Source organism: Pteropus medius, unplaced genomic scaffold, assembly GCF_902729225.1.
Source record: "Pteropus medius unplaced genomic scaffold, Ma_sr-lr_union100, whole genome shotgun sequence".
Classification (NCBI taxonomy): domain Eukaryota; kingdom Metazoa; phylum Chordata; class Mammalia; order Chiroptera; family Pteropodidae; genus Pteropus; species Pteropus medius.
Genome location: NW_024344378.1, coordinates 55,405,887 through 55,429,968, shown reverse-complemented (window position 1 = coordinate 55,429,968; position 24,082 = coordinate 55,405,887). Strand labels below are relative to the sequence as shown.

Genomic DNA, 24,082 nt, shown 5'->3' with positions numbered 1-24,082 from the left:
AGCTGGAAGGAGCACTCACTGTCCAAAAAACTAAAAACCAGGACAACCAAAATCTAACTTGGATCTCTTTGCTACTGAAACTATTTACTAGTCAACTGGAGAAACCTGACAGGCTTCTGAGGATTAGATGGTAGTAATATATTAATGTTAATTTCATGATTTGAACAGTTTACCATGTTACATAGGAGAGTGCTCTTGTTTCTAAGAAATATACCTTAAAGCATCTGAGAATGACAGGACATCAGGTAGGGAATGAATTCTCAAATGGCTCAAGGGAAAAATAAAGTCATTTGTACGGTATGCTACCACTATTTAATATATACAAGTACTGCAGCACTTTGTAGAGTATCCCACCCTTCTCACCATTATTTCATAAATATGCATAAATGAGGAAAAATAAAGTCTCTACAGAAGCCTCTGTAGAAAATATCATAAGAAGGCTATTAATTCACAGTGAAAGAAAGGAAAAACATGAATAACGTCAAAAGTTCAGTCATGAAAACAGCTTTATGGTCCACAGGCCAAAATGTGAGACTTTATTCTAAATTAAAAAAATAGAATTTAAACATAAATAACCGGAACTTAATACTGATGCTAGATCTATGATAAAACCTGGGGGAGGAGTGACATAAACATCAGAAAATGAGAATTTTACAAAAGTAAATAAAAAACCATATATAATTCACATCACTGGCACTTTACTTATCTAGGTTCCTAATTTCACTTCAAAATATCAACACGTTCTACTCTGGGACAGGAAGAAAGATAAGTAAGACAGTACAGTTCTTGCCTTCAAAAGCACTTCTGTGTATGTAGGGAGCCAATAAAAAGTAGTACACTACAATGCAAAATAAAATGCTAAAACTAGAAAGAAGCAATATGGTTAGAAGCATAAAGGAAGGAGCGATTAATTCTAACTGAAAGGAACTATTTACTTAATACCTATCTACACACACTAAGTCCGTATTAGGGCAAAAAAAAAAAAAAAAAAAAAAGATGAAAAGAGGCAGTCCTCATCTAACTACCAGGAAGAAGAAAGCAGAAAACCAGGGTGTATCTGAGAAGATCTATGGAGTCTCATCATTAAACAGTTAACCTTTAGAGGGAAGGGACAGAGAAGTTTGAATACAGTCTTAGAAAATTAATAAACTTGATAGGCAGAAGAATCACGGGAAGAGGGCATGCTAGGCTAAAGAACAACATAAGCAAAGGTTCAGAATGGGAGCATTTAGAGAAATATAACTAATGTCAAATGGCCTTTGCACGGGGATGCAGGTAAGAGAAGCAGTATGATAAAGGGCCCTGAACACAGATACAGATTTAAAGCAGCAGCAGCGTAATCTCACCAGAGTTTAAGGAAAACAACCTGAGAGTGGTATAAAGGCTGTTAAATGAGGTGAAAAACAAGCAGAATGGAGACAAGTTGCTACCATCTCTGAGAAAATATATGTGATATACTTTAAAAAGAGTAAAGCATCCCCGGTCTTTCCTTTAAAGTAAAATAACCCAGAATAAATTAAATGACAGTAATACCACTGATACAAAATTAGACAACAATTTTTAAATTCCTGGGATTTTCTCTTAAACTAAAAAAGAAATGTTAAATGAGGCAAATACAAGCCAGATTTAATATTCCTCTGCTACATTTTTGTACCACAGAATATTCCAAAATTCAATACAAATAACCTATGGAACTCACATTTCCATAAAACTACTGCTAAGAATATTATATTCAGCACACAGTCAAGTCTCAATTAAGTCTAGCAGAATCAATCACCAAGGTAGAAACCCAAATCTAGCCAGTTGTTCCCTTAGTAAAACACAGGAAAGAAAATGTGTAATAAAATGTGTTAGCATCATGAAAACTTGAAGGCATAACTACTTATTGGTGTGTCAAACGCATTTAAGCAAGAGTCTAAATCTAAATTTTAAAGTGAAAAAGATTCTATTTATATGATAAGGAAGTTAAACTTGCCTACTATGTGAAGACAAGTTAAAGCTGATAAAACAGAAAAATAAAGCTAGACAGTTTCAGGGATCATCTGGTTCCACTACTTTAGGCTTCCTATAAAAATCCTTCCAAAAATCAAGACACTCCATGTGATGATTTAAAATTACTCCTTCCTAAATATTTTAGTGTTAGGAAATCAGTCACGATGACACGTAGTTAGTTCCTCTTCAATGAGGCCTCTCCTATTGGTTACTGCATTGCAGCAAAGAGGATTCAGAACAAGAGGGAAAATGTTTTTTGCCTAAAACTCTACATGTACAATATGATTCTGATATTTACCGGGAAAAAAAAACTGCTGCATTTCATCTTCAAAAAAGTTAAATATCAATGATATGAAAGTTTATGGAGTTGAAAATGTTCAGTTATCCTGAGTAGATATAAGGCTAAAAATCAAGAATACCAGATTGAGAGTACAATAATTAGTAAAGTAGTTCCCAATCTATCAATATCGATTTACTCCTCTGAAATTCATCAAAATCTGAAGAAGTTAGAAACTGGTCCATAGCTTCTTCAAAAGGTTATTATAAAATGTAAAAGATGAACAAAAAAAGATACTGTCATGAAATGAATAAAGATAACCTGGAATCAGTATCTACGTCAGAGTCCTCAAGACTAGGTTTAGGTGATTCACAAGGAGGAATCACAGGACATGGCAAACAGTCATATTCACAGCTTTGGTCCAGCAAAAGGACACAAAACAAAATAAACAAAGGAAAAGGTACATGAGGCAGAGTTGAAGGAAATCAGGTATAAGCTTCCAAGAGTCTTCTCTCAGTGGAATCACATAGATCAGATTTAATTTCTTCAGCAACAAGTTGTGACAACGCAGGGAAAGTGTTGTCTATTACAGACATTCCTTAGAAATTTGGTGGTTTTAATTGCAGGCTGGTTACATGGGCACTTATACCTAGCACATACCAAAACCCTAGAATTCCAGAAGGAAAGCACGTGTTCAGCATCAACTACATTGTTTGTACACTTTAGGCACAGTGAGACATTCTTATCACTTAGGTCGAGTTTTATATCACTGAAGGAGAACTGTTCACAAGAAAGCACTGGCCTTTCAAAAGACAGACAATCTCAGGCCTGCTTTATTGTCTTTTCTGTATAGCACCCCAAGTATATTATGGAGAAATATTAATGAGGGCAAATTATTATGTCTCACACCAACTTCAAATGCATTAAAGTCATAAATGTAAAATAATTAAAACTAAAAGATAACAAAATAAACATAAATAGCTAACATTTATTGAGCTCAATAAATACTGAGCCCTGGCATTAAGAAAGAAATCAATTCTAACAACATTTAAAAGGATAATACATCACAACCAAGTGAATTCATTCCAGGAATGAAAAGGTGGTTTAATATCTGAAAATCAAGAAATGCAATCTTCCACACTAACAGAAAATATATAACAGAAAAAAAGACTAATAATCTGATAACTTCAATAGATGTACAGAAAGCATTTAGTAAAAATTAATATTCACTCACAACAGAAATTCAGCAAATGAAATAAAAGGGAAATTTCTTAATCTGATGAAAGATATCTATTAACTCCACTCCCCAAGCATACATAGAAACTGAGGGTGAATTATTAAAATTTTCCTGAAATTCTATCATCATTTCAATTCAACATTATGTTAGAGGTCCTAACCAGTGCAATAAAGGGAGGGTGGGGGAATGAAGACTGCAAATGATATGACTGTATAGTAAATGCAGAAATTCCAAAAAGATCTACAGGCAAATTATTAGACTAATAAAAGTAAATTTACTAAGGTCGCTGAAACAACAGGTCAAAATACAAAACACAAGTATATCTGTATACACAACAAAAACATAAAAACTAAAATTTTAAAGCAGTACCATTTAAAACAACAAAATATCTAAAATAAAGAAAATATGTTTAAATTTTACAGAAGAGTATAAATCATTATCAAGAAATATTTCTAAAGTCCAAAATAAAGTAACATACCATATTCATGCATTGAAAGACTCACTATAGAAACTATGTTAAATTTATCCAAATTGTTCAATAAATTATATGTAATCTCATTAAAAAAAAAATCCTGCAAGTTTTTTGCAGAAACTGACGAGTTCATTCTAATATTTAAATAGATTGAAAAAGGCGAGCTAAGAAAACCTTGGAAAAGGTTTTAAAGCTTGAGTAATTAAAACAATATAACATTGACATAAGGATAAACAAAAAAATAAATGAACTAAAAGAGAGTCAAGAAATACATAAATACAGTCACTGACTTATGACAAAAATAACCCTGCAGTAGAGTGGGGGAAGGATGACTTTTCCCAAACAGAAAAAAATTCATTTTGACTTCTATCTCAACCACGTACAGAAATACTTTCCAGATGGCTTTGTAGCTCTAAATGTGAAAGGTTAAAAAATAAATATTTTATAAGAAAACACTGGAACATATCTTCATGTCTTTAGGATAAACAAAAAATTCACAGTTCAAAAAAGAGCTAACAATAAAGAAAAATATAGTAAATTGTTAGCTTCTACTTCAACAAAAGACATTAAGAGATTTAAAAAGCAAACCTCGTATATATTATACATATATACACATTCACATGTGTGTACATGTATACATGTGAGACACACAGGCATATCTCACTTTATTGTGCTTTGCTTTACTGTGCTTCACAGATGTTGCATTTTTTTACAAATTGAAGACAAGACTTTCCACCAGCAAACAAAATAGAACTTGCTTTACTGTAGTAGTCTGGAACCTAACCTGCCATATCTCTGAGGTATGCCTGTATACAGAAGATTTATGTCCAAAATATATGAACGATTTTTACAAACCATTAAGGAAAAAAAAGAACATACAGCCCAATAGAAGGCACGTCACAGAAGAAGATATCCTAATAGCAAATATATATATATGAAAGTATTCAACAAGTAGTTATCCCACAATGTAAGACAAAAATCTCAATGCAAAACTACACCATATCTCAACCAGAACAGCAAAAATTCAACAGACAACACCCAGTGTTGACTAGAAAGTGGAATTTCTGGACTGCTCATTTACTATCAGTGAGTAAAACTAACAATAAAGAAAAAAATGGTAAATTAGTACAACCACTAGTAAAACCACTTTGGAAAACAGATTCTAAATCTATATGGAGTATACTTTATAATCCACAGATTCCTCTCCTACATATTTTACCAAATACGCATAAATGTTCACCAAAAAACATACAGCAAAATGTTCATAGCAGCAGCAATAGCCAAAAACTGAAAACAACCTAAATGCCCCTCAAAAGCAAAATAAGTACACTCACATAAAGGAATATTATATAACCAAAAAAATAAACAAAGTACAACGAGCAAAAACATAATATTGATTCACAGAAGCCAGACATGAAATAGACGTGTTTATTATTTTATTTATATGTAATTCAAGAATAGATTAAACTAACCCATAGTGATATAAAAACCAGAATAGCAGTTGTCGCTCTCATGGGGAGTTGAAAGAATGAATGAAAGCAAAGGAAACGTGGATGATTGTTTAACAAGTATATACAAATTTTCAAAATTCCCTTGTGTTGTATGAAAAAAAAATGCATTTTATTGTATGTAAATTACATCTCCACAAAACTGTATTTAAAGAAAAAAATAGCCTCGTTTCTAGATCCAAGCATGCAAAGAAGTCATTCTAGAGTGTTGTTAGGGTCCATGACAAGATAAGGAGCTTGCACCACAATGTGTATCAATCAATATACTACTTACTTCAAAGAGAAAGTCTTGCCATGAAAACAGTGTTAATTGAACTAAATAGTGGGTTGAACTAAACTGTGTTAGTAGTGATACAGTTGACTTATATTCCAGTGAAAGCACCTTACCTTGACCTGGACTGTAATGAGCACTGTTGTAGAGAACCCTAGTAGTGGTTTTGGGGAGTTGCAGCGGGGGAAGGCGGGGAGAGGGACACAGAGTCAGGAAAGGCCTCTGGTGAGAGGCAATGGAGAGACTAAGAAAAATGAGAACACACTTAAGTTCTTTTGGGGTTAAGTTAAAGATATCTAAACTATTTAGAAAAAAAAAAAGGAAAGAGCAGAAAAAGCGAGCCAATTTAAATAAAAATAATAAGATAGCACAATGAAGTCCAAGTATATCAATAAATGCAAACATAAAGGGACTAAACCCACCAGTTAAAATAAAAAGACAATATATTTTTAAAAATAATAACCTATTTGCTATGTAACCAAAAGTCTGGCAATAAAGGGTAGAAAATATATAAATAAAATTGGTATATTAAAATATACTGATATCAGAAAAAGAGGCCTTAAGACAAAAAGCACAGAGGGATAGAGATCATCAATTCACCAGGAAAAACTTCCAAACCTAACTTAAAATATTAAAAGCAAAATACTGACAGAATTTCAGAGCAAAAACGGTAAATCCACTATCAGAATATATTAACACACTTTGCCATCAATTCTCCATCCTTTCTCAGACTTCCTCTTAGATCAAAAGATCTAAGATCTTAAAAGACTAATGAACAATCTAGGTGCATTCTGAACTCAAAGAAGCTACTGTATCATTAAGTTACAGGAAAGGTGGACTGAAGATGTAGAACCTTCTGAAAAATGTCAAATACTAACTGGCTTATTGCTGCCACCTGCTGGACACAATGTTCATTCCCACTTCAAACATTGGCTTAAAAAAGTCCTAATAATAAGAGAGCATGTAAGGCCCTAAACTGTCATCTTTTCTTAACTTCCTCTTTCTAATGGAATATTCTTTCTAAATTAAATGTGTGCCTCCTCTATGTTTGTGCAACTTAACAAGCCTATGATAACAATGTTTTTCCCCCCAAATCACTGGTTATACGAATGTAGAAAATTACATAACCTAAAATCCACTTGGAATTTAATATATTCACAAATACTACCAATTTTCCCACACACACTTACTGGAAAATCACATTTTATATACTGAGTACAATGAGTCGCTTTAGACACAGCAACTACATTTCACTCATACAGTATATCATCCACATTACTGGCAATGTTTCTTAAAATATGCATGTAGAAATGCATGGTAGTTCTTCTAGTGTTTATCCATCTCTGGTTCCCTTCCCTCCAGGTACATGTGAAAATAATTCCTGCTTCCTGCCTGCTTAGTACATATGATTAGCTTGTTTCAATAGGTTGTGGGTGAAAGTGCCATGTGCTATCTGCAGGCCAAAGAAAGTAATTGCATGTGTGAGACCAGCACTCTTCCTCTACCACAGTGACAAGGCCTCAAAAGGAGATGGTAAAGCCTCAAGGTCAAAATAGCTTAGACACTGAGGACAGTTGCCCTAGAAGGCTGACCATACCTATAATAGACTTGGTAAGAATAAAGAATAAATTTTTATTTTGTTAAGCTCCTGAGAGTTGGCTCAGTATAGCCTAGTAAAGGGTTTCTCAGCAGTAGCACCGTTAACATCTTGGACTAGATACTTCTTTGCTATGGGTGCTCTCCTGTGCACTCTAGGACATTAAGCAGCATTCCTGGTGTCTACCCACTATTTGCCAGTAGCACTCCTCAATATGACAACCAAAAATACCTCTTGACATTGCCCTTCCCCTACTTTGAGAACCACTAGCCTACCTTAACAGGAAGAATACAGTATGTCTATTATGTATATATGTATTACAAATGTTAGAGTATATTTAACTGAAGTGTCATGTAACACAAATATATGCTTTATTATGTATAAAATCAGATGTTTTGTAGGCCCTTAAAAGATATGATTTTCCATTTCTAAAACTAGGAGAGCTAATTCATTAATTTACAAATAAGCCAATCAATACTGCAAGTCTTTCTACAGTAAGGTAAACAAACTTTTCTAAAAGGGTATATATAAATCCATACATACTATGCTGTTCATTTCAGACGACTCATAGCTCCCAACTGGATGGACATTTCCGATGGGCTCCAAGCCCTCTTCATCCCACATGTATGTTCCATCAGAGCTATCAGATGGAGAGAGTTCAAATGAAGAACCAGCTCTGTAGTCTGTATCTAGTGAAATCAAGTTATTCCCGGAAGTATGTTTTGTACATTCACTCCTGTCTTCAATTGATTTTTTAAAAAGAGAGGGAAAAAAGTTATTAATTCACAAAAATATAATTATTTCTCAGGTTGTAAAAATATTTTTATAAATACTATAATAATTTGATATAGCAAAAGAGTTAGCAAAAAAGACATTAATAACTGTAGCATTTTCTAACTCCTAAACAATAAAAAAATCAAGAGGTAAAATCTTAAAAATAACCTGAAATATTTCCTAATAGACAAAGAAAATTCATTGAGCCATCTTTCACTTCTGCTACATTTCTAGAAATATAAAGAAAGCCTAATATTCTTTTAACATTTCCTAAGATACTTACGTTTAAGCACTAGCCAGGAATCTCCTTACTCCATGTATATCATTTATAACCTCGAAATTGCAGGAAAAAAAGCTGTCCTGGCAGTCACTCCTAATCAGAAGACCCTCAGAGAATCAACGGTTTATGCTATGCACATCTCTACGCATGGCCTAGTCCCCTGACCAGACCACATGTCTCTACCCAATCCCTTCAGCTTGCTCTTTTTTCAGGCTATGTGGGCACATGGATAAATTTTCTCCAGCAGTTAGTGCCAGAATAACCAAGTGTAAGAGGAAATGTCTAACATGTGCTATCTCACTTTCTTCAATTAAAAAAATAAAGTTCCTCTGAAAGTATTAGCTAGAAAGTTTGCTAAACAAGAAATCTAAGTCCTCCTTTAAAAAAAATAAAAACTTCTTAAGATAAAAAATATCATTAGATTAGACATAACCTATATTAGCTCATTTATCCTTTGGTATAGCTTTTCTCTTAACAAATAGCAATGATCTACCACTAAGGGAAGAGATGGTTTAAAATGGCGTGGCACTGGTTGTGAGAAGTGGGAAACAATTTTTAAAGTAGGAATAAACCTGTGTATAACAGTCAAAGATCAAAAGTAAGATACCTTAGGAAAAGAATGGTTTTTTTTTTGTTTGTTTTACTACTGCTGCTTCACATAAAGTAAAAAAAAGGGGGACAGGGAGCAAAAGTCATAAGGCAGATAACAGATCTTGGAATTAATCAGAAGATAACCTTAAATGTAAATTCAGTTATATTATCTAGGAGAAAACAAACAAAGTTAAGGATATTAATATTTACCAGAGACACTTATATCTATCCACTCATCAGTTTTACTGAAAGATTCTTCATTTTCCTTGGGGGAATCAAATATATCCTTTGGTGGTACATTTTCATTCTTTTCTTCTTTGAGCGAAATTTCCTCTGGAGTTATTCTAGTTCTGTTGGAGTCTTCTATATCTATAAAATCATCGCTAAAGTCTTCGCTTATATCATTCTTATCAGAAGATGACAAAGACGACAAGGAAATGTCATCCACATCATCACTCAGGTATCTAATTTTAGCATCATGCTTCATGGTCTGGCCATTTTCTGTTCTATAACTATCATTTTCAATTAGTTCTTGGTCCTTATCAGTAGCTCTTTCCTTAGCCAAAACTGCAGCATCTTCTTCTACACATGTGACAGCAGGTGAATTTTTATTACCATCAACTGTGATAGTCCCAGAAAATGGAGATTGGCTAGATTTCAGAAGAGAAGGATGAACCAGCCTATAACCTAAAGTGGAAGTTACACCTGGGCCATTTGGTAAAGCCAACTTCTTTCCGCCAGCAGCATAAGGTCTATTAAATCCATACCCTAAACGTTCATTCCCATTGAGTACTTCTGACTGCCGAGAATTTCTTGTTAGCATACTTGACCTCAGAGGCACCCTAATGGGAAGCTGTTGGTTCTGATAAGGCTTAATAAGATCTGCAGCTCTATTGAAGGAATGTGATCTAGTTATAGATGAAGGTGGAAGGAATGAACTCTGAATGGAATGTGAAAAACTCTGTGACCTTACCATTTTTTCACAAGTAAGAGATTTAATGTTGTCTAGGGATTGTGCTAAGCTTTCTCCAGAACTGCTTCTGGTGGCACAGGAGTTTGCTCTAGGCCTTTGTATGCTACCAGTCGATCGATTTCCATAAAATCCAGTCAACTGTGATTTTGGAGCACTGACTGAAGAATATGAAGTCCTTCCTAATAATGTACCTTTGGTGAATTTACCCAAATTAGGTGGTCCAGACAAAGACTTTTGTTTTAACTCCTCTGTAGAAGACGCAAACATAGTGGACGGCTTTGCTAACTTTGATGTGAATAAAGAAACCCTTTTCAAACCTCCTTTTATTCCATTTTTATCAAACATTCCTTGAGTACATCCATGTTTTTCAGGATTAATTACTTTATCATATGAACTTTCAGTATCATTAGGCTCTTCAGCACTTTGTGCACTAAGCTGGTATTTAGTTGCCGTTCTCCAATTAAATGAATGGGACGATGGACAATCAGAGCCATTATTTCTGATGTAACTTTTGACGTTGCTACTCTTGGAAGCTCCTAATAAATTAACAGGTGTCCCATTTGGCACTGGCTGCAGTGTACTTCTTACAGATTTTGTTACATACTTCGGCAACTTGGAACCCAAAATTGTCTTGATTTGTGTTTTTTCTTCCATGAGCTAGAAGGTGCATTTGTTCTTAAAATTGGACAGAATCTGAGGAGACAAAAAAGTAGATTAAACATTGCTAAATAAGGATAATTACATAGATTATTACATAATGAGAATGCATATTCTTATATAATCAAATGCAACAAAGTCCAAAACCTATCTGTGACTCCTATAGGACTCTTAGTAAATACTGAATATACTAATTAAATGAGTAACTTGGTGTTATAAAATAAATAAAACATTTTTATAAACACTTTTATAAACTTGGGCTATGGATGATGATAGCAAAATCCAGAAAAGAGATTACTGGATATCCTTCCAGTGAAATGCTGGAGCCTCTAGGGATGATTTACTCCTACAGGAATTATCACTGGGCTATTTCATAACTCTGTAAAGACAGTGGTTAACACATAGAAAACTAATGGTAATGCAAACAATTCTTGTCTACAGACATGCAAATAAATTCTGTCCAGTTCAGCTGACTTCCCTCCACCACTGTGGAATAAGCCAGCTTTGCATCCACCTGCAAATTTACTTCAATATTTCTGATCTATAAATTTATAAATGGACTTGTTCTTTGCATTCTTTTTACCAGCTGTAACATCTCTGACTACCTTGTTAATAATGAGATAAATAATATCTTTAACATAAGTTCATTTGATATCTGAATGGGAGTCATGATTTTATTCTCTTTTAAAATTTATCCTTTAACAGTTTTGGAGATCCCAAGATACTCAATGGATTCACCTAACAGAACTGAGTAATTTCTTTGCCAGAGTAGTACACCTCACAGACATGTTTCTTATCTTCCAGAAGTGAATCAAGAACAATCAAATTTTGCTAAATCTGTCTTTCTATTTTAACTTCCTCTCTTATAATTTTGTTCTGTTTTTTAGTTTATTTATGGTCAATAAGTTATTCCCCATTGGTGATAACAATGATTGAGAATTTGATTTTATGGACTTCCATTTAGTGATCTCTGTAAACAAACTAATGGTTTACACAGATCTAGTCTGTGCTGGGTGAGAGAAAAAGGAGAATCTGATTCATTAGCCACGTGTTCATTTATCTCTTTTGTTTACCTATTTTGAGCTCAAATCATTTTAGAAATTCATGCCAACAGGAAGGAGAATAGCTCTTTTGTACCTAGACAGGTCAAGTTGTGTGTTTCTGTATTAACTCTTTAGCCATGGCTAAAACTGTAGAATTGGAAGCTCTCTCAGTAACTACATGGCTGTCTATAATTCAGAAAGGCCTTTACCTCTCATTTTGAGTACATAATACTTTCCTTTCTCCACTGGGTACTAATAAATTGTATTATAAAGTCTCTTAAAACAACTCTGTTCTGATTGGCTTATAGAGATAATTATGCACCTATATAAATTGAATATTACTAAACTTGCCAGAAAATAAACTGATCTTCTAAATATGTTAAATAAACTTCTTAAAATTATTCTTACATAAACTAACTCAGAAAGGTTTTAAGAACCAAGTTCACATAATTAAGGCAAATGTCTAGCAAACAAAACTAGTTTAATAAAATAGGTTTGTCTTCTGATTTTTCATTTGTGTTAAGAATAATATAAGTGTACATTTTTATTCCATTAGAGTAACTTTTCTGAAATGTATATAGGCTTACTGATCAAATAAGCCAGTATTACTCATACACAATGTTTAAGATTATGAAAATGTAAACCTGTGTTTAAATTAATTATTCTGACAAACTTTTTATTTCAACAATAACTATGTTTTATAGTAAGTTAGCTTACAGATAACTTCCAAAAACTTTAAAGGTAACTTTAAAACCTTGGATTAACATTAATTTGAATTAATTGATAATCATTGGCTCACTAGATCATTTCTAAGTTAAGAGAGAACACTAAAACATTGATAACAAAGCATAATTTCAAGTTTATCTGCTTTTGCTTCTTGTTATTCCAGGGTAGAGAAAGACTATCTTTTGGACACATACATAAACATGTTCATTTTTGCAAATTTGAGAAACTGTACATTAGATCCCATTTTATAAAAGTAATTAAGGATAGAGGAGAAAGAGATCACATAAAAATATATGTAAACACAACAAAATATTAATAGTGGTTACCATTAGAGAACTGAGAAGGCAGAAGGAAGACTTTATTTTTAAATCATTTTAAATCATTTTAAATACATAAATATACTCATATTTTTCCATTTAAAAAGTTCTAACTAAGAAAAAATCCTGCATTTTAAAACGAAAACTATCTATTCAATACCAAAAGACTCTTAACAGTTCAATCTAACCAAAAAAAATTTTTAATTAAGTTTATTATATAAAACATATTTTGAAGACATAAAAATAGAAAACGTTTGGACAAAAAACAAAAAGGATTTTTTTATTCAATAGGTATTACTTCATTATAAATTACCATTTCAATTTCTCCAGACCTCAATCTCAATTTAGTATGTTTCACCTACCAATGACGTCTTTAAAATTGATTCTAAATTCACTACCTTATATTTCATAATTCTAGTTCTTATACCCCCATCATCTCTTTCTGTATTACTACAAAGGTTTCCTACAATATCAAGACACAAACTGTCAATAGTTATTCTCTTAAAGCATAGGCCTGATCATATCATTCTGATTAAAAACCATGTGTGGCCTAGGAACAGCAAAATAAAACCCAAAATCCATTGTACAGAGATCAAGCTTCTCTATTTGATTCTATACCCTATCTTTGCATACTATTCAAGCCAAAATGTAATGCTTTCTACATTTCCATTCTACATTTTCAATAATTTACACTTTTGTAAAGACTACCTTGAAGGCCCTAACCTCAAGGTCGACAATCCCTATATCACAAACCTTCACAGTTAAAATTAATATTGCATCCTTCTCTATTCTCTTTACACCAATAATATAGCTCAGTCTGTATTACAATTGTGTGCATGTCTATTTGACCTATAACAAAGTAAACACACTCCTGTACCTACAAATACTTTCAGGGTAACCATAAGGAAACTGGTAATGATATTAGATATTAGGGTCATTTTGCAAATAATACACATTAAAGATTCTGTCCTTTGCTGAGTCAGTCTGTGAGTCAGAAAAGCTTTAACATTTCCCTGACTGTCATAAGTAGACCAAGGACAGAACATTCTATTCTTTCCCTTCTCTATGCCTCTATTTTACTGTGTAAAATAAAGGAAATGTATATTATCTCCCAAGAACATCTTAAGTATTAATAACTTAAGTATTAATAATAAAGAGAGCACACAAGAAAGACACACTGTTACTACAAAGTGTACGCAGTGCTACCACCTGGAAAAAATAAAAGATTAGAGCCTGAATGCACTGTTTCCTATCAAGAATATTTATTTTCTAAATGTACAAATAATTGCAACATAAATAGTATCAATCATCGTGGATGGTGGTCTTAAGTCGGAACTAATGAAGGCTCAACTGTAAAGTTTCCATATCTGCTTATATTATGTCTATTGTACTTCATTTGTTGATGAGTTACCTTCTGACTTTAAATATTCATGAAACTTTCTCCTACATTTGCTTATAGTGTTGAAATGAAATAAAACAGACGTTGTGAGTCTGCCTCATTTTAGCTATCTTTGATGCACTTTACCTGATATGTCAACTGATAAATGGGTAAAGATGATGTGGTATTTATATACAATGGAATACTACTCGGTCATAAGAAAGAGGAAATATTGCCTTCTGTGAATACATGAATGGATCTTGAGGTACTATGCTGAGTGGAATTAGTCAGACAGAAAAGGACAAAACTGTATAATTTCATTCATATGTGAAATATAAAATGAAAAAGTACCAAACGAAATAACAAAACAAAACAAAAATAAACTCATAGAATTGGATAACAAAATGGTGGTTACCAGAGGGAAAAGGGGATTAGACAGGGCAGGCAAATTGGGTAATGGGGTCAAATATATGGTAACAGAGGAAACTAGACTTTTGGTGGTAAGCACACAATGGAGTACAGAGATACCAAATTATAATGTTTTCTATCTTAAATTGATATAATATTAAGCAATGTTATCTCAATATATTTAATTATAAAAAAATACTCTTTTGCTAAACAAATAATGCAATCATAATAATATGATAAAGTACACGTTGGCTACAAAATCTAATGATATAATCTTCTCTGATACACTTCAATATTACCTGTGAACTTCAATGCTAAACTAAGAATACTACCTATTATGGGGCTTAGAAATGTCTGATATTTTCGGAGCTAGCTTCTGTAAGAATAATTTTTAAAAGTATAGCACATTTACAATACTGGTATTTCACATTTGAAAGAATTTTCAAAACTAATAAATTCCTTTTTAAAAATAATAAATCAAAGTTTTTTTTCTTTTAAAAGGAATCGACAGAGCTGGATGAGAAGGCAAAAGGCACAAACATTATTGAGCATTTATGCAATAGGTACTATGCTTACCACTCTATCCTTGTTTAATTTTCAAAACGATATAAGGTAATAGATTTTATTCCATGTTAAATAGATAAACCAAGATTCCGAGGCTAAAATACTTGTCTAAATTCACGATTTCCTAAAAGATTGAAGAGGATTCAGGTTCAAGTCTACCTGATTCTAGGGTCCATGCAGGCTGCCTTCCTGACAAAGGAATGAAATATTATGAGAAGCTTACTGATATCTAGGGTCAAGAGTAAAGGAAGGGACTGCCAAGGTTAGAGAAGCATAAAGACTATACAAAGAACCTAGGTATTAATTAAAGAAATTTTGCAGAGAAACTGTACAAGCTTTCACTTGTTCAAACTTCTTTCATATCCATAACTTTATCTGAGGAACCACCTACCCACATTCCTTTTTAGCTTTCAAATTGCTTTTTCAGAAAGTATGAATTGCCTGTTTTTAGGGATTTACATAGGCATAAATTCACTACTGACTCCAAGATCAATTGACTGAACAGCAATACTGATGACTACATGTCCATAACCAGTCACTTCTTAAAACCTGCTTTCACATTCAAATTACTATTATCTTAATTTAAAAAAAAAAAAACACCTTGTGCTACTCAACCATTTCTCCCATATCCCCTTCTGCCCTGTTTTTCCTGGCTTTCATCTGTGGCATATGCTGATTCAAAGGCTTGATTATATCAAATAAATAAGCAAAAATGACACCTGCAGCTGAAAGAAAAGGTTTAAAACAATATGACTTCATTACAGATTCTTCATGGTTTGAAAGAGAGCATATCAATCTCAACAAAGCCGCATTATTTTACCAAGCTGACCTTTTTGTCCTCCAGCAACAGCTTTTTACTCAGACATATGGGGATCAAAGCAACTTGTGAAAGTTAGGCTCTAAATTAATATGTGGCTTAGGAACATTAAATAATAATATTAAATGTAGATTCCAGGCATATTCCTGAAATTTTAATTTAAAAGACAAGGAGAATACTAGCAGATAAAGAGAAGCACCCCTGGCCAAACCACAAAAACTCTCCCTCCAAATGTTATCATTTAGTTCATGTAAAACTCAAATAACTGTGTGGGGCATGCAAATGACATTAAGATGCTGAGGGCTATGTAAAGATAATAAGTGCCAAATTGCTTGAATAATGACCAATCCTAACACCTGAGTAGTAACTCTGCCTTTTAAAATAGTGTACAGGCATAACGATTAAGCATAAACATTTTACAAACAGTAGGTGCTTGAAAAATCACAGCATGCAACTGTTTAGCATTTTGGTCTATTTAGGGCCTGCTAGAGCAAAGTTCCTAAATTAAATAGGCAATGAGGACTGGGTTTGGGGGATCAAGTGTCAGAGTAAACAGGACTGGGTAACATTAATATGGATGAAAATTACTAGGCTGTAAATTCACTGATAGCACAGACTGGGTTTGATACATCAGTATACATTACCCAACCCTAAGCTTGTTCAATATATGACAATCAATAAATATCCCCAAAATGAAACATTTCTGTCAAAATTTATATGTATTGAAAGTATAATATCATACAAAAATAAATTTTAATAGTAATTCTGACATAAAACAGCAAACATAGCAATAATAATTTTTTAAAAAAGAGTTAACTACTGAGTACATGCAACAACATAGATGAATCTAGTAAGATCCTTTAAATAAAAGAATCTAAATACTTAAAGTGTACATAGGAAGGTAAGACTTCCATTTCCACTTCCACTTTGGATGTAAACAGCTGCAATGAATTTTGCTACTACCTAAAAACCTGAAAGAACCAGATAATCTTCAAAATCCTAACTTTTCTTGAGCCCATTAGAGAGAGCTGACATCATAAGGCAACCAAGTAAGCCAAATTCCAAAGGGGGCCAAGATCTTCCAAGAAGAGACAAAGACATTTTAACAGTTTCACTTTGGGAAAAGTACAAGAGAAAGAGTGACCACCATAAGGAGTAATAAGTTACATTTTTATGGATGCGGATGCTTAAAAGCCAAATGTGGAATAATATGTTAATTCGGAATAGCAAGCTCTTCTCTGTGTGTCTCAACCTAGTGTTCAAGGGAATGATGAGAGCTCCCCCTCAAGCTCACAAGCATGCAGAAGGTGATGATCAGAGGCTATGCTGGGGACCAGGACAAACCCCTGCTCACTTCCCTGCATCCTCCTATCCTATAAAGCAAAGCCTTAAACTGCTGGAGAAGGGGCAGCAAACCCTCCTACCTTTACTATATTTCAAGGTATCAAACAATCGATGATGAAAGGTTTCTCCACAGAAGAATCATAACTAATAAATGCAGAAAAATGATGGAATCACAAAATAAGAAAATCAGATATATCTGCTGTTTACCAAGCAACCCCTAACAAACTAATAAGTCCAGATCAATTCATTAGGTGAAAGAGACACCTGAACCTGAATCAATCTTAACATCCCATTATGAGATAAGAGTAAATACACAGTACCATGCATGAAATAGTCTTGCCAAAACAAGCTGAATCTGAATCTAATGATCTATTAGTTTACAAGAAAGATAAAGAATAGAAAAACATGTTAAACAACATAAGGACATAACCAAACCCAAAATGTGAAAATTCTACAAAAAGAAGGATTCCATTTCTTTCTTCAACAAATAAATGGGGAGGAAATGTTACAAGTTTAAGAGACAAATTAACAGAATGCGATGTGTGGACCGTGTATGGATCTTAATTTAATCAAACTCCCAGTAACAAAAAATTGTTTTCACAACAATTCAGGGAAATTGAACATGGAATGAAAACTGAATCATATTAAGGACTTTACAGTTTTTGTTGGGAGTGAAAAGAGTATAAGGATCATACTTGGAAAAAAAAAGTCTATTTTAAGTTACACTCCAAATATCAAAGTCTTGAAACATGAAAGAATTTGCTTTGAAATACTCTATTAAAATTTCTATTCTCCCTCAAAACAGGTGTTATAGATAAAAAAAAAATACTGATAACTGTTAAAGGCTGAGTGATAACACACTGGGGGGTTTGCCATACTGTTTTCTCTTCTCATTATGTTTGAAAGAGTCCATATGTAAATTTTCCTTTAAAAAAGTAAACCCTAAATAAGGATGCTTCCATAAGAGAAAAAGATATGTAATAAACTGCAACACATTCTACATTAACCTCCTCCACTTAGCATTCATTCTCATATATTCCTTCACCCCCTCCTCCTCCCCCCTCCCATCCCACTCCTGCAAAGCCTGGATCTCTACATTTAATCTCTCCTACAAAGGATAAAGGGCTCTTAAATTAGCATTACCATAAACCAAAAACTGCTCTGATCAAGGCTGGAGAAGTTCCAGCCAGAGGAAAACTATCTTGGAGAGTGGTAAAGAGTAATGGGTAAGAGGGTTGTGGAGTTGCCCAGATTAGAAACAGGCTCACCACTTCCTAGGAGTGTGGCCTAGGACAAATTACATGGTCTCAGTAAATCTGTTTTTTCATACATAAATTATGGATAAATAATAGTACCTAATCATGGCTTTTATCTTAGGCTGCACTATTTTCAGGTTAGCAGAGTAATCTAATAAAGCCAATCTGGCCCTGTTGTTTTGACGTTCACCAACAGATATTTTGTGAAAACACTATCAGCAAGTAGCATGAGCAACAGGCATCGCTGACCTATACCACACCTGAGTGCCACCCTGATACAAAGCTCAGAGATGATGCAAAAGAACATTACGTTGTAATTTACACAAGTGAGATAGTAAATATTTTTTTTAAGTACAACAAAATGTTCCCTCCATAATAGCTAGGTCACAATGCGATGTATCCAACCAAGCCACCATGTGATGCATCCACTTTCAGTTTCATACCAGCATGGCACAAAGCCTGTCTATAACACCCCCTTGTATGTAAGCTTTAAAAGCACAGTATTTAATACAAGACACTATATTAAATTACAAAGCTCCTATTTTAATATTAATCACAAATATTACTGAACAATGAATGTTTAAATAATAAACCAACCAGATGAAATCAGGGAACAAATTGTTCTGATAACCAAATACTAAGTAATATTTAGAATTCAATAATACACATGGTGCTAGACCTACAGTGACACCTAATGTAAGCTTTTTCTGATGATTCAGAAACCACCTCAAGATCACAGGATCTTTCTCGGAGTTATTATAATGACTCAATTATTTCAGTGAAATATTGATTAGAGATTTCTAGTTAAAAGAATAGGTGGATTGCAGTCTTCCATTCTCACAAAATTTCAGGTGACTGTACATTCACCTTGTTCTAGATCCTTCAAAGCTACAGGTGCCCATAAAGCAGAGAAATCAGGTTCCCCATCAATGTCTCAATCACATAAAATATTAGTACAGTAATGCCTAAATTAACTAATCCTTTGGAAATAAAGCTCCTCTACTCACTTTAAACTCATAAGTTTTAGTAAATGTGAACAAAACAAAGTAAAAATACCAGGGAAGGTATGAAACTTTTTCCTCAATAAGTCTCAGGTTATACATGCCTGTCAGCATGAGCATGTTTCTTTACCAAGAGTGTGACATTCCTATCTGAAGACAGTTTTTTTATTGAATAAGCCAGCTACTTGAAATGACATTCAAGCAAAGCTACAAAAAAGGATTAGGTTAACTTTAGGTCACCATTTGATTTTTCAAGAGCAATTCTGACTTTACAAGATTTTTAACCTATGTGCTAACTGAACATTATCTCATACAAGATGTCCCATTTTGCAGTTATACATGTCCTCTGAATCACTGGAAGCAGGGGAAATATAGGTAAGCTATTTAAGAGACAAGCATGTTCTCCATGAAGTCTAGAAGGCTAAACTCCATCTAATAAGAAAAGGAAAAAAATCTGGGTTTGAAATTAAAGGAAAAGAAGCCATAGCTAAAAACACGCATTAAGTCACAGTCTCTTCTCCAACAAAGCTATTACTGTATGCTTTCCATAACACTACTACAATGTTATCCACAATATCATTTATTTGTTGCCTAAATATTTACTGAACACTCATTATGTGCCAGCCACTGTACAAGGTACTGGGGATATAGCTGTGACTAAAACAGACATGAATCTCTATTTACAGAGCTAAGAGTCTAGACAGTAAAATATGCTAAAAATAAAAATTAACAGGTATCAAAAGGTGGTCTCAGGGCATACCCTGAGAACCAAGTTCGACCAGGAGGGAGTAGCAGGGATCAGGGAACTTTCAAGGTTTCTATGGACAGTGGACTATTCCACTACTTACATCACGGTTGATTTGTTGAAGAGTTTGGGGACTCACAGCTCCCACAACAGACCAAGCTGTCCCACCACCATGTATTTGTACATAGAGTTTTTTCTGCTCAAAATGCATAACCCCTAATCCTTCACACATTCTTTACAGGATCACACAATCTTTGCAGAACCCAAGTGATCAGGCTAGATTGTGTCCTCCTATTTCTCTTTAACAAGCCAAGAAGTGTTCCTCAGACCACTCCAGGTTTATGTTCCCATCACTGGAGGCCTAGTTCTTTGAGAACACAGACTATGACTCACTCATCTGTTTCTTCACTCCAACCCTAGGACACAGCCTGGCACATAACTGGTGTTTTATGAATATAGGCTGAAAGCAAGAATGAATAGCATCTGCCTTCACAGTGTCTTGCTGAGAACCCTGAGTTTTACCTCAAATCCAAAATATCAACACATAAAAAGCCTAACAGCTTGACACAAAAAAGGAAGTATATTTCAACTACTATCTGAGGTCCTACAGAACTGGTTAATAAGCTTCTTATTATAAGCTCCTGTTTTCCTAGGTTAAAACAGGTACCAAATTCATGATATTGATTTTTTTCCTACCCTTCCACAACCACACTGTGTTATTAAACCCAATTAACAAGCCAATTTCTTCCCTGATGGCTTCCTTCTTGATTAATAATTTATTCAAACTTGGAATCTCAACCCCTGTCCATATCCATGACACTTAACTTCTTAGTTTTTTTTTTTTTTTTTAGAAGAAACCTAATGCTTTTGGCATAAAGCATTAAAAAAAAAACTAAATTAAAAAAGAAATGAGACATAGAGTCTGTCTGTGTTCTTTAAATGCTGACTCTTCATCTGATTTAATTACAAAATATTTTAGATAATTACTCCACAAGTTTTAATAGCACCTAGGACACCCATACTTCAATCTTTTTAAAAAGTAAAAATCTTCAAACTAGTTAACATTTAATCAATCCGCAGAATACTGACACTGAGAATCTTCTTGATTTGGCAAACATCAAAGAAATTAAAGTTAGCTGCAATGTTTCCATCTATAAATTGACCATTTCTTAAGATGTGAGCCCTGGAATATAAGAATAATCTTATTGTGCTTGGGGCAACACAATTCAACTTCCTTCTCTGCAGGGAAGCCCTGCTTAATCCACTGTATATCTGCACCTCAGATTAATTACTACAACACTTTTACATTCAGCATCTATGACAAGATCCGGAAAAATAAACAAGATAAGATATAATACCTGTTAGGAAAAGTTCATGGTCTGGGAAAGGAAGCAATGTTCTCATTATAGTAATGACTTATGATTTATTCATCCCGTCATCAAATGTTTATTGAAAGCCTATTATGAACCAGACTGTGCTACAGACTATGGATACAATAAGACACTCCAATACAGAGAAAAAACATATAGACAATAAAAAGTCAATGAATTGCTTTAATTGCTATAGAGGAGAGTATGAGATAGTACATGGAGGCACAAAAAAGAAAATGCTTAATTAGAGAAGGGGATATCATAAATGGCTTCATAGAGGAGGCAATGCTTGAGCTGGCTCTCAAATGACAGAAAGTAAATAACAATAAAAACACTGAATGTGAAAAGCAATACATCCTGAGCATAAGCAAAAGCACAGAACCAGCAGGGCAAATTCAAGAAACTGTCATAAATTAAACAAGGGTAGAGAACAGAGTTCAAAGAAATGCAGCAGGAAAAAGAGAACACTGGAGAAAACAGAGCCTGTGGGAGGCCTTATGTGCCATACTAAGAAATTTGGACTTTACTATGAACAGTTAGGAAATCAAAGGGTTTTAAGCCAGAAAATAATGATCTGACCTCAATTTTAAAAAGTCACTCTGATTTCAACAAAAGAGAGATGAGTTAGGAGGTTATAATATGAGAAAGATAGCAAAGATTAGCAAAAAGGCTAGAGAAAAGTTACAAATACAAAAGATATCAGCAATATTTAATCTTAAGAATGTTGTAACAATAGGCAAAAAATTTAATGAATAAATGGATGAATGACTGACTGATTAGGTGTAGGAGATTAAAGAGAAGAAGGGTTTGGGATTCCAGGCTTGTCTGACTGAACAAAGGGTGGTATCTTCAACTGAGGGCAAACATTATGTATGGAAGAAAAGATCAGGAACTTATCATGTCAAGGTGACTTTGAGGTACCTACAGGGGGTGCAGTTTAGAGTATTTACTAGTCACATAAAGGTCCTGCACCTCTCCATTCAATCAATCCTCAAAATATCAGTCATCCATCATCATCCATCCATCAATATCATCATCTCATCGCCACTCAATCATCTCGAAAACATCCCATTTCATCCGCGCGCTTGCGTCATTCTCAAAAATCCACTAAAATAAAATAAGCATCAAATGAAAAATACAAAACATCATCAACAACATCTTTTTGGCATGGAATAATCGGAAGGAAGGAAAATGGAAAAGGAAAATGAAAAGGAAATAATGTGTGGTGTGGTGAATGGCGTGAATAATGTCGAATAATGAAAATAATGGTGTGGAGAATATCGCGACGATGAAGAGGAAGAAGGAAGGGAAAGGAAAGGAAGAAAGGCTCTAGCTTAAATCCTATAATCTTTCAAAGGCATCCTAAAATCAAATATCGCTAAACAACAATCATCATTATAAAACAATCGCTCTCTAACGTCAGTGGTCTGAATAATGAATTCATCTCATAAAATCCATCTCATCCATCGTCCATTCATCAGGCTCCGAAACTCTCTCAAAAGCTCAAGCTCTCATCGGGAAACTCAAAATTAAAAAAAAAAAAAAGATAAAGAAATGGAATCAACCCATTCTTTCAAAGACAAAAAAGAAAAAGATAGTAACTTAAGAGGACATAATGGCAATAGTTTTGTTTTATTTTTCCTAATTTTTTACCCTCTTTTCTGTTTCTAAGATGTGCAGGGAAAAGCTAAAAAAAGTTAAAAATAAAGAAAATATTGGGAACGATAGCTGGAGCAAGATCAGACAGGATATAAGGTCAAGGTAAGCTTCCAGTCCCATTATGATACCTGGAATGCTAGACTGGAAAACAAAGCAGAGGTTCTGATTTACAGCCAAGTTGAGAAAAAGGTAACAGCGTGACAGGAACATCACTCAGGGATCCTAGAACACTGAACACAGTAGACACATTAATTGCAGGCCACGCCCACCCACCTTATTCAGGAGTGTGGGAATTGTGCTTGCAGCTAAATGAGGCTGGAGAAGACAGGGACTAGGTCTTACTAAAAGTTATGAGCAAATTCAACCAGCAAAAGCATGGGGAACTTAGGCAACACAAATAATTTCAAAATGATGTAATCAGTAGCCTAATTAAAAGATGAAATTTAAAAATTATTAGCATCTAGCACAGAGTCTGACATATAACAGTGTATACAAATAAATGATATTCTGGGGCTGATGCAGGCTGATATCCCAAGAGACAGGAACATCTGTGGAAGGTAGGCTCTGCACTGCCTCCATGACCTAGACAAGAAACTCTCCTTCCTATGGGACCAGGAGGATAGAAAGATCTGTTGTCCCTGCTGAAGACAAAAAGCAGACAACATAACTATGAGGGACCTTAATGATAATAGCTAATTTTATCAACAGTATGCATAGCACTGTGCTATGTAGTTTATAAGAATGATCATATCTCAACCTCACTACAATACAGGACAGGTACATTTATTCCCATTTAGAGGTGAAGAAACTGAGGTTTGCAGAGGC

At 34.0% G+C, this 24,082-nt stretch overlaps 1 protein-coding gene across 14 annotated transcripts in view; it reads right to left on the bottom strand.

Moving 5' to 3' along the window:
• CCSER2 (coiled-coil serine rich protein 2) overlaps positions 1 to 24,082 on the bottom strand; it is a 169,624-nt gene that overhangs the window by 124,256 nt on the left and 21,286 nt on the right. For all 14 annotated transcript variants that reach the window (XR_005654806.1, XR_005654805.1, XM_039872272.1 and 11 more), the window contains 2 exons: positions 9,210 to 10,665; positions 7,898 to 8,094 (listed from right to left, as the gene is read on the bottom strand). Coding sequence is in view for 12 of the 14 variants with exons in the window: in XM_039872272.1 (XP_039728206.1) it covers positions 7,898 to 8,094; positions 9,210 to 10,626 (1,614 nt within the window). In the remaining 2 variants the exon portion in view is untranslated. The remainder of the gene's footprint in view (positions 1 to 7,897; positions 8,095 to 9,209; positions 10,666 to 24,082) is intronic.